Source organism: Nymphalis io, chromosome 27, assembly GCF_905147045.1.
Source record: "Nymphalis io chromosome 27, ilAglIoxx1.1, whole genome shotgun sequence".
Lineage (NCBI taxonomy): Eukaryota > Metazoa > Arthropoda > Insecta > Lepidoptera > Nymphalidae > Nymphalis > Nymphalis io.
This window is the reverse complement of record NC_065914.1, coordinates 1,536,448-1,547,612: the sequence shown is the minus strand read 5'-3', so window position 1 is coordinate 1,547,612 and position 11,165 is coordinate 1,536,448. Positions and strand designations below refer to the sequence as shown.

The 11,165-nt window shown below is 35.3% G+C and overlaps 1 protein-coding gene across 1 annotated transcript; it reads right to left on the bottom strand.

Annotated features, from left to right (window-relative positions):
• LOC126778726 (brain-specific homeobox protein homolog) lies at nt 1-10,639 on the bottom strand. The gene is made up of 5 exons (XM_050502348.1): nt 10,348-10,639; nt 4,253-4,360; nt 2,573-2,731; nt 637-683; nt 1-114 (listed from the first exon to the last, which is right to left on the bottom strand). The coding sequence occupies exons 1-5, from the start codon at nt 10,637-10,639 to the stop codon at nt 1-3; spliced, it is 720 nt and encodes a 239-aa protein (XP_050358305.1).
• Nucleotides 10,640-11,165: the final 526 nt, after the last annotated feature.

Here is an 11,165-nt window from a genome sequence, read left to right as displayed (position 1 = left end):
TTAAGATCCTGTATAGTGTTGTGTGTAGCTCGATTCGCCGACGATATCGATATCGCTGTCGCTGTGTTCCGTTTCAGAATCGGATGTGTGTGTGGTTGATATTCGTGAGTCATCCTGTAAAAAAATATATAAATAAAATTCTAGATCCAGATATAATCAAGACATCAAACAATTTATAATTTTCCCCAAACATATTTCAGTCTTTTAGAAATAGAAGAGTAGAACGGTTAAATTACGATATGAATGTCGTTTGTTTAATACTTCATATCTTTGCTAAGCAAAGAGTTCAGGCGCAAGACCAACGGCTTTACGTGCTTTCCAGCACGAGAGTACACACTTCCAACTTCCAGACACCGAGCTGCTACTGAGAATCTTCGAAAAAAACGAATCGAACTGACCTGGAGCTTGAACCTCGGGTCTGCAGCCTAATATAGCCACTAGACCAACGAGGCCGTCAATAATATTTACAATATCTTTATATTAACCATCTAATAGCCCTGTTATTTTAATACCATCCGTCGCTATGGCAACGCCACAGTAATATAGGGACCTATATATGTAATAACTTTTTAAATATATTTAATTTCACGGCATTTAATTATTTATATTTTTTAAAGTAATTAATACCTTTCTTACCGCTGGTTGTGAAGGATGTTTTGTTGTGAAATCGACTGCAGCGGAATCTGTTGGCAAATATTAGTTTATAAATAAAAAGAACAAAAAAATATACATTTTCTTAAATCAACACTTTCTTGAAATGATAGGTAGCATATGCCAGCGTCTCCCCAAGCAGCCATTTTAAAAAAGCAACGCTGAATAGCTCCCATTTACAAATATATTATTATACGACAAGCAATTATAGTCCCTTATACCAGTGTATATGGTTAATTTTACCCTATACGTGTTTATCCACTCCCATTTACCCATCATAGCAATAAAACTACATACAATATTGAGCCATAACGCGATAGCAATAGAGCTAAATTTCATCTATAATAAATTCCAAGACGTTCCGTCGCTATGGCAACCAAGACGTCAGCCATCTTGTGCTCCTAATTGAATCATGGAACGTCTCGAGTTGTGGCGCGAAAGCGGCAATTTCAAATTCAATTTTCTCGTCTTTGAGGTTTGCTCCACTCGAATTATGATTGTATTCCAACTGTCGACACAGACGACTCTCTATTAAGCTGTGCTCGTCAAGTGCCTTATTATTAACTTAAAACGTATACTAATTGATACTGTGCTCGACACAAAATTGTTGTATCTAATGAGTAAATGTATTCACCGATTAATGAAAATTGTCTCGAATAGATGTCTCCTGTATTTAGAAAGGTTTACTTTATTTTATTTTAATTAATATTTTAGTTTGTTTTAGTTGAATATTTATAGTTTTCAAATATATTATATTGAACAATTTATAAGGATAGGAACGTTTGAAGTTCTGAAACGTAATTATAAGTTTTAGAACTTATGATACTCCCTGATAAAGCAATTTCAAGTTGCTGTTTCTTGAGAGTTGAAAACTATGCGAGCGTTCTTGTTTAATTATTGTTATTAATTTATTTATATATTTTCTATCGTATAAATATAGTTTAAATAAAACAAATATAAAAATGAATGTCAATTTGTTTGTTACGTTAACCATACGTTACGGCAGTCGTAGTCGTAATTATTATAACAGATTACTATTTCCTTTCCCTTATTTATTAGATATAAAAAAATGTCTACGGTGCGACCTTTTATTTAATGGCCGAAAGTAATTAATGTCAGCGAATTATATATAAAAGTGTAATTGTTTGATTCTGAACTTGAGAATTGGATGATAAATGAATATATTTTTATTAATTTATTATTTATTTTCAAGTCAAATATTGGAATACATTGACATCATTTTAAAAGTAAACGTCAAATATGGCGCCAAAGTTATTCAAAAAAGTCGCATAGGTTTTTAAGTCATTTTGATGCGCCATTTATTGACGATGACCGTGAATACTGGTGGTAGGTCTTTGTGCAAGTTCGTCTGAGTAGGTACCACCCACTGATCAGATATTCTACCACAAAACAGCAGTACTGGGTATTGTTGTATTCCGTTTTGAAGGGTGAGTGAGCCAGTGTAATTACAGGCACAAGGGACATAACATCTTAGTTCCCAAGTTTCGGGGCGCATTGGCGATGTAAGCAATGGTTAAAATTTCTTACAATGCGTGCTCAATTTCTTTTTATGGGCGTTGATGATCATTTACCATCGGGTTTCCCATATCCTCGTCCGCCTATCTATATAAAAAAAAAGAATACAAATTTTGAAGACACCGAAAGGCGTCACTGACCATAATAATCATAACATTTCAAGAATACATTAAAACGGTATAACACCATACGTGGGTTGTTAAAATTTCACGAGCGAGTAAAGAAGCGAATTCTTACAGAATCGCACGGCTGCTAACTCCGTCAAACAAGAACGTAACGTGAAGTGAGATACTTCTGAAGTTTTTTTATGATATAGACAACTGGATTATTATCTATCAAAATTCACGTATCACGCTTAAGCTGAAGCCTGTCTATCCAAACTTACTCCTTTGCTGTTGCTGTTTCCTCATCTGCTTTTTGTGCTTCATCCGTCTGTTCTGGAACCAGGTCTTCACTTGCGTTTCCGAGAGGTTCAGAGCACCAGCCAACTCCACCCTCTCTGGTGTTGAGAGGTAGCGTTGAGTTTCAAATCGCTTTTCTAAACCTGGAAAATGAATCTGATAAGGACGCGAATATACTTACAACAATATAAATGCGAAAGTGAGTTTGTTTGTTACGCTTTCATGTTTTAACTACTCAACCGATCATCATGAAATTTTGCATAATAATAATAATAAACATTAATGAAAAAACTGCCTCATGGCAACAGAAATCCCTTCATGGAAGACATCGCCACGACTTACAGCAATCATATGTTGACAAAGCGGCGTCAAACGCTTTGCTGAGGCGTGGTGAACTCTTTCCTGAAACGGAAGCCATTATGTTGGCGATTCAGGACCAGGTCATCGACACCCGACATAGCAGAAACACATAATACGCACACTTAATATCCAATCAGATACATGCCGGCACTGTCAATTTAATCCTGAAACCATTCAACACATAACTTCCGCCTGTAGAGCCCTGGCGCAAACTGACTATAAACATCAACACGACCAAGTGAGCGCCATCATACATCAACATCTCGCACATAAACATAATTTTATAAAAAAGAAGACTCCATATTATAAATACAAACCCAACACTATAATAGAAAATAATAGTTACAGGATATACTGGGACAGAACTATAACCACAGATAAAATAATACATTTTAATAGATTCATGACAAAATTAACAAAACTATTTATCTTATTGATATAGCTATTCCTAACACCCATAACATACAGTCGACAATTTCGGAAGAGCTTAGTAAATACCAAGATCTAGCAATTGAATTGAAACGTCAGTGGCCAGCAAACACCATCCATATTGTTCCCATTGTCATATCATCAACTGGAGTCGTACCTAAAAGCCTACAACGTAGCCTTGATATGTTACAGGTTCCCCAACACACTCATAATTTACTCCAAAACGCAATCTTCCTGAACACATGCCGCCTCACTCGCAAGTTCCTCACGACTTCATCCATCTCATCTTCTTATACGATCACCTAGACCCTACTCGCGCTTGGCTACGGCCCGTGTGTTTAGGTTTTTATTACCTCATACGAGGGAAAATGTAAAATAAAAATATAATAATAATAATATCCTAAGATATTTTTCACACACGGCCATCTGATCCCAAGCTAATCAGAGCTCGTACTACGGAAACCAGAAAACTGATATATTACATATACTACTTTTCTATAAAAATAAATAAATACATACTTATATTATAAATAATTACTATAATATAATATATTATAAATAATTACACCCAGACTCAGAACAAACAGACATGTTCATCCACACAAATGTCTGTCCTAAGTGGGAATCGGACCCACGACCTGTGGCGTGAAAGGCAAGTATCTACCAACCACGCCAACCGGCTCGTTAATCACGTTGTCAGGTACCTAACGCACACTCGGTGCTAGAGCTTTGTGTAAACCCATCTGGGAAAGTACCACTCATCAGATATTCTACCTTTTTACCTGTGTATTTTTTATTAAATAGGAAGGCGGACGGGCAAATGGATTCGCCTAACTATTTCATAAAAAAAAATCTAAAAAGTTCTGTATATATACCTGTTAGTTGTGGATCTGAGAAGACGGTCCTCGCTTTCCTCCGACGGCAGTGCTTCAACGCAGAGAGGGACAGCTCCGACGGTGTGAAGAGAGCATGATAAGGTACTCCTGAAAACATACTTCTATAAGAAAGAGGTCTTACATAAGAATATAAGTAAAGTAGCCTGTAATTATTTTGTGCTTGGAGATGGTTTGAAGCTTCGTCCACCACGCTGCTCCAACGCTAGTTAGTGACAGAATTTTGGAGAAATTAGATACGACGTTTTGCTTTCCCGTTGAGCACGAGATGAATTATAAAAAATAAAGTACATGGAAATTCAGTGGTGCTTGCCTCGGTTTGAACACGCAAACATCGATTAAGATTCACGCGTTCTGAATTCTGCCAGTATACGAATCTAAATTAGAATTAGCTGCTGTAGAAATCATGACAGCTTGGAATGGCGACGAGAATTCTAAAAGCATTTTCTCTTTGGATCGAAATTCCGATTCTCTGAATGCAAAAATTACCAAAAAAACCATGATTGTATTCATAAATACCACAGACCTAAGAAGAACCGGCGAAAGAAACTCGGCAAACAGTTGGTATATAGTCTTTACATAAGTAAAATACCACTGATTCAGATCTCCGAAATTATAAGTTCGATTGACTTGAAATTTAGCAAAGATAGAGAAGAACCTCTCGCGACGTAGACGTTCACTACGAACTTTACGAAAACCGTGCAAAGCTATATATGTATTCTCTGTATTGACTGCCTCGTTGGTCAGTGACTTGATGTAAAGCCGCAGACCTGTCCTGGGTTCAATTCACAGGTCGGGTCAATAAAAAGTTATTGGGTTTTTCTGTCTGAAAAATTCTCAGTAGTAGCCCGAGTCTTTAAGTTGAAAGTGTATACACTCCCGTGCCTCGGAAAGCACGCCAAGCCGTATATAATTTGTACTTCGTCTTGTTAAAAACATTGTTTATATTTTTAAACACATTTTGTGTATTTTAAATTTTTTATTTAAAATTTGAATAATGCTCTCCCATTATAAGTGAACTGTTTATATTATTTATGTGTAATAAAATTTTTAAGCTAAAATACTGGAAGCATTCCAGTTACTATTTGTATATATTCAAGGCGTTATAATTTCTTCAAAGTAAAAAGTATTTATCAATAATTACTTCGAATACACTCCTCACCTATAATGTTATAACCTGTACCTTTATTAGGGTACAGCGAGATTGTCATTTAGCGCCCTTTCGTTCCCAATCATATTGTCGCTTTTATCAGACCCTTGAACCCTGCGTGCCTGTTTAAATCGTGTTTGCTTTGCAATAGAGCTTCTTTATTAACTCAATTTTATTTTTTATTAGACATTGCTGTTTTAAGTTTAAAAATACATATCGCGGTTGATTTTCTGTTTTCTGTGAAATCCAAATTATGTAAAATACTATATAAATTTTCATCTACTATAAGATTTTTTTAAGAGGGACAAACGGGCAGGATTCTCCCTTGATTGAAAGTGACTACAACCGCTTACAGACATCCTCAGAGGGCTTGTAGGTGCGTTACCAGCAATTTACGAATAGTTTCTTTTCTTGAATGTTCCCAAGCTTTATCGGTTCGGAAAACTGCCGACAAAAGCTGGTTCCAAAGTGTAGTTTGCGAGGAAATCTGTAAAATCGCCCAGATAACAAGATGGTGTTGATGGAATTACCAGATTCCTGGGCCTAATATATGTTATAAAGGTACTTAGTTTTACAAGAGCCTTACCGTAACCGCCAAAGCCGAGATGATCCAGTGGTATAAACGCGTGAATCTTAACCGATGATCGTGGGTTCATACCCGGGCAAGCACCACTGAATTTTCATGTGCTTAATTTGTGATTATAATTCATCTCGTGCTTGACGATCGAGGATAACATCGTGAGGAGACCTGCATGTGTCTAACTTCACTGAAATTCTGCCACATGTGTCTTCTACCAACCCGCATTGGAGCAGCGTGGTGGAATAAGCTCCAATCCTTCTCCTCAAAAAGGGAGAGGAGGCCTTAACCCAGCTGTGGGATATTCACAGGCTGTTACTGTTACCGTAACCACACAAACGTCCCTGTTTGCGACAATTTTTAGGGATTAGGGATTGGGATCAAAAGGACATACGCAGAGCTCAAAAAATGAATTGTTTTTTTTGTGTTTTAGTTTTTAGGTAGGCATACTGACATGACCTGATGGTAAGTAGTCACCAGCGCCTATAGATATTTGTTTTAAAAGAAATGTTAAGCAACTACCATCGCCAATACGCTACCAACCTTGGGATATAAGATGTTATGTCCCTTGTGCCTGTAATTACACTGGCTCACTCACGCTTCAAACCGGAACAAACCAATACTATTGCTGCTAATCGTTAGAAAATATGATAAATAGGTACTACCATAAAGTCTTATACCTGACACTGAAGTTTTGAAACTACATTCGTCAAGATCTGCTGGAAGTTGGAGCTGGAAGACTCTTTGAAAGAGTTAAAAGAAATGTCCAAACTCTCCTGAATATTTTAATCATCACTACATATTGCAAAATAAATTTTTCTGTCTGTCTAAGCACGATAAACGCAAAAACTACCGAATTAAACAGATTTTCATACGCTTTTTACCAATAGCCGTAATTTATGAGAAAGGTTTTAGTGTATAATTCATTAGGGTCTGGGAAAGTTCGTGGAACAAAACATGAGCTTTATTATTTTAATTCGTAATTCATTTACGATATAAATGTTTTATTTATACCCTTATTTTTACCCGTTCGAAGCAGGGATATAGTAAGAATAATTTTACTGGTGATAGGGCTTTGTGCAAGCTCGTCTGGATAGGTACCATCCACTCATCAGATATTCTACCGCAAAACATCAGTACTTAGTATTGTTGTGTTCCAGTTTGAAGGGTGAGTGAGCCAGTGTAAGTACAGGCACATGGGATATAACATCGTAGTTCCCTAGGTTGGTGGTGCATTGGTGATGTAAGCGATGGTTAACATTTCTTATAATGGCAATGTCTACGGGCGTTGGTGACCACTTACCATCAAGTCGCCCATATGCTCGTCCACCTACCTATTCAAAAATAAAAAGAATATTATTCGAAACTGGTATAGTTATATTACCCTAGAAAAATGTAATATTAATTGAAGTTAAATATCGAAAAAATTGTTATATGATATTCTAGTGATGAAAGAGATCAAAATGTTACAGCTCTGTTGGTCAATAATTTCAATTCCAATACAAAAAAATACAAGACAAAAAGCATGAAATAAAAAACCAATATACAGTTAAAATTGTGCGTAAACATCACTCTGATCTTAAATTTTCAATTTTGACTTTTGAAGTAACTGAAATCGCCACTGCTGAATTTCCATGTGCTTTAAATGTGTTTATAATAATAATATCCTTTAACACATGTGAACATTATTCACACACGACCGTCTGATCCCAAACTAAAAATAGCTCGTACTACGGAAACCAGACAACTGATATACTAGATATACTATTTTTATTTTGTAAATACATATTTATATAGATAATTACACCCAGAATCAGGACAAACAGACATATTCATGTACACAAATGTCTGTCCTGGGTGGGGATTGAACCCACAACCTTCTTCGTGAAAGGTAAGTATTTACCACGCCAACCGGCCCGTTAAATCAATCACATTGATCATCTCATTCTACAGGAAAACATAGAAAGGAAACCTGCATGTTTCGGATAATTTGCCACATCCAGCTTGGAGGTATAAGCTCCTTTCTAAAAAGGGAGGTACTCAGCCCCCCATTCGGACATGCAGGCTGTTACTTTATAACAATTAATTCGTTTTTAGTTCAACATCATTCACTTATTATTTTCATTCCACATTCACGCTGGATCACTCACTCTCCAAATCGAACCATATTCACATGAGATTCAGGCTATGTAACTTTTTTTTTTTTTTTTATATTCGCCGCGAGGGCAAATGACTCTACTCCACCTGATGGTAAGTGGTAGTAGAGTCCAAACGCGACGACGGCCAGTACAGACGGGAAAAACGTTCTGCACTAGCCGCCTTCGCCTTGCCGGCCCGCAAGATGCCTCTTCACGCCTCGTTTGAAGGAACCCGGGTTGTAAGAGGAGGGGATTATAACCAAATAAAAATCTATATCTTTATTAGTCTAGTTATATTTCAGTTCAGACAGACAGATAAAGCAGGATACTAACTCGTTTATGGCTCAGGGTATACAGTTAGAAGATTCTAGAAAATGTTTTAAAAATTAAGGATCGTTTCTATGTTAGACATATTACAAAACGACCTTTGACGAATGACCTTTTAGATGAAAAACCTCGGGAATGATAAGATCTCCTCAAGTTACGATAACCAGTATCTTTCGCTAAATTTCTTGCACCGGTTCTTCTCGAGTTAAGTCTTCTTACGATACTGGTTATAGATTTTTGGCAACCAATAAGATTATGTAACTTCTATATCGAATAAAAATTATGTCTATTGACGTAAAGAATGAGACGAGCGATGATAAGGCCGATGAGAATGGTGTTAACATAGAGCTTTTGTCCAAAAGAACAAACAGTCAATAAGAAAATGGCCTACATTTAAGGAATATGTAAAAACTTGCGATAGGGCTTTGTGCAAGCTCGTCTGGGTAGGTAAAACAGCAGTACTTTTGTGTTCCGGGTTGAAGGGTGAGTGAGCCAGTGTAATTACAGGCACAAGGGGCATAAAATCTTAGTTCCCAAGGTTGGTGGCGCATTGGCTATGCAAGCGATGGTTGACATTTCTTAGAATGCCAATGTCAGGTGGCCCATATGCTCGTTCGCCTTCCTATTCTATAAAAAAAACTATAAAATTCACTAAAAATTGTCTACGATTTCATCTTGATATCTTTCATAGTATTATATGAAAGCATACATATAATATATAAGCCTATAGCATATATATAATATATTTTTATATATAAGCCCGCCTCAAGGCTGCGTGAGCAAGGTCTACGTCAGTTAACTCAGTGACGATTAATACGCTAATAGTATATAGGTGTATTTACAAAGACTAAAGACATAATAACAATAAGCATAAGGCTTTTAAATGCTCTTGCTGGATGAATGGATACATCAAAGGATACTATTTCGTTTGCCACTGTTATAAACGAACTCAATGCATTGTCAAATAAAGCTATTTAAATTAATTTGTAACATTCATTCGTGTATCTTTTAAAACATATGCAACCTTTTTGCGTTATAATAATCGATTTTAAATATTAATATGGAAATATAATTAAAAAATGTCTTGCTATAATTAGTAATCATTGGAGAAATAATTTAATATGCTAGCTTAGGAGAAGCGAATATTATCGGTTCGGGCGCGTTCGAAACAAACGCTACCAGAGTGGGTTATAATTTATTTTTATCTTTCCAACTTTATAAATTTAAGTTGAGTGTAATGCATTATCATCGTATTGTTTATTTTATAAGTTTAGTGTCATTCGATTGTATTGTTGTAACTGCCTGTAATGGTGTACCACACTCCGCTAGCCTAATTATCTATTTTTTTGTTCGTTTTGTAAATATGCCGATGGTGTTTCTTATATCAATAAACAGATAAAACTATAACAGATGCTCGAAAACTTATTTTTAAGGTTAATATATTTCCAAAATGTCGACGAAAAAATTACGTGACAATCAAATTTCTGTTTAAACAATTGAGAATTACGATAATATTAAATTATTTAGATCATATTACAATACTTGTCACAATATATAAATTATGTTTGTAAATAAAATTAAATAAATAAGACAATTTATACATGATTGCTTTCCAATATTAAGACAAGAAATATTGTTATATAATCTTATATTATTTATATAAAAAGAAAAAAATATAACGCTAATGGTTATATTTTAAGCAAAGTACAGTGTACAGGAAAAAAGATTGTTTAATACATTTTTTTTTATAATTTCCCGATTTTTTATATTAAAGACCTTATTCTTTACTTATAAATTCGGGACGTGTTGCTAATTAAAAATATTAATTAACTATTTTTTTTCGACAGATTAACATAAAACAAATAGAATCTAATTTAAATCCTACCTTGAGAAAGAAAGTACGGTGTTTCGACTGCTTTATACGTGTTCGGTGTATGTAGATAGGCCCCTAAAGCTCCCATAGCCACTTGCAAGTATGATCCTTCTCTGGGCACTGGTCTAACATCATTAGCTACTGGAAAATATTTCGGTTCCCGTTCGTAATCAAACCTCCTTGGATCTGGTTGCTTGAATGTCCTTTGCCCGCGATACAATATGTCTTCAATTAAAAAAGAAGTTTTTGAATTATGCTCTTGACGGTTCGTATCTCCAGGCGAGTCACTGCTTGTTTCTTCCATTTTTAAATTGAAATCAATTTTTTAAATCATTACATACATAATTTAAAAAGGAAACATATATTCTAAATTTATATTTTTAAAATATCACAATTAAATATAAAATCTTTTTGCACACGAAAAATTATATCATTTAATAATCTGTGCGACAAATACTTTCGCGGTAATTTTATGGAAGCGCTAAAATAATATTATACGTAAAATAAATGATGATTATTGCAGATAATTGTCCGTTTGCTCGTTGTTTAGCCGAAACGAGCCGATTTGGTTCGCGGACCGAGTTAAACTGTCGTTATAGGGGTTGTCAGGGTGTGGGGTGACGCCCCCTGGGGGTGGTGGACGCGAAATATGGAGAGATTCAGAACGTGTTACGGAACGAGTTTAGCTTGGTTCTTTTTGTATTCGTAGATATGATGATTTTTAGTTTTTTTTTAAATATATTTATATATATTTTGAGTTAAAATTAAGTATTATAAATATAACCAGTGCTGTATGTAATAGTATTATAATTACCGATTTCTACTCGATT

Excerpts from the sequence above, each read along its gene's own strand:
- LOC126778726 (XM_050502348.1), bottom strand. The coding sequence starts at position 10,639 with ATGGAAGAAACAAGCAGTGACTCGCCTGGAGATACGAACCGTCAAGAG. Across the intron at positions 2,732-4,252 it reads CTCAGATCCACAACTAACAG|GTTTAGAAAAGCGATTTGAA; the intron begins GTATATATACAG and ends TTCATTTTCCAG. Across the intron at positions 115-636 it reads AACATCCTTCACAACCAGCG|GATGACTCACGAATATCAAC; the intron begins GTAAGAAAGGTA and ends ATTTTTTTACAG.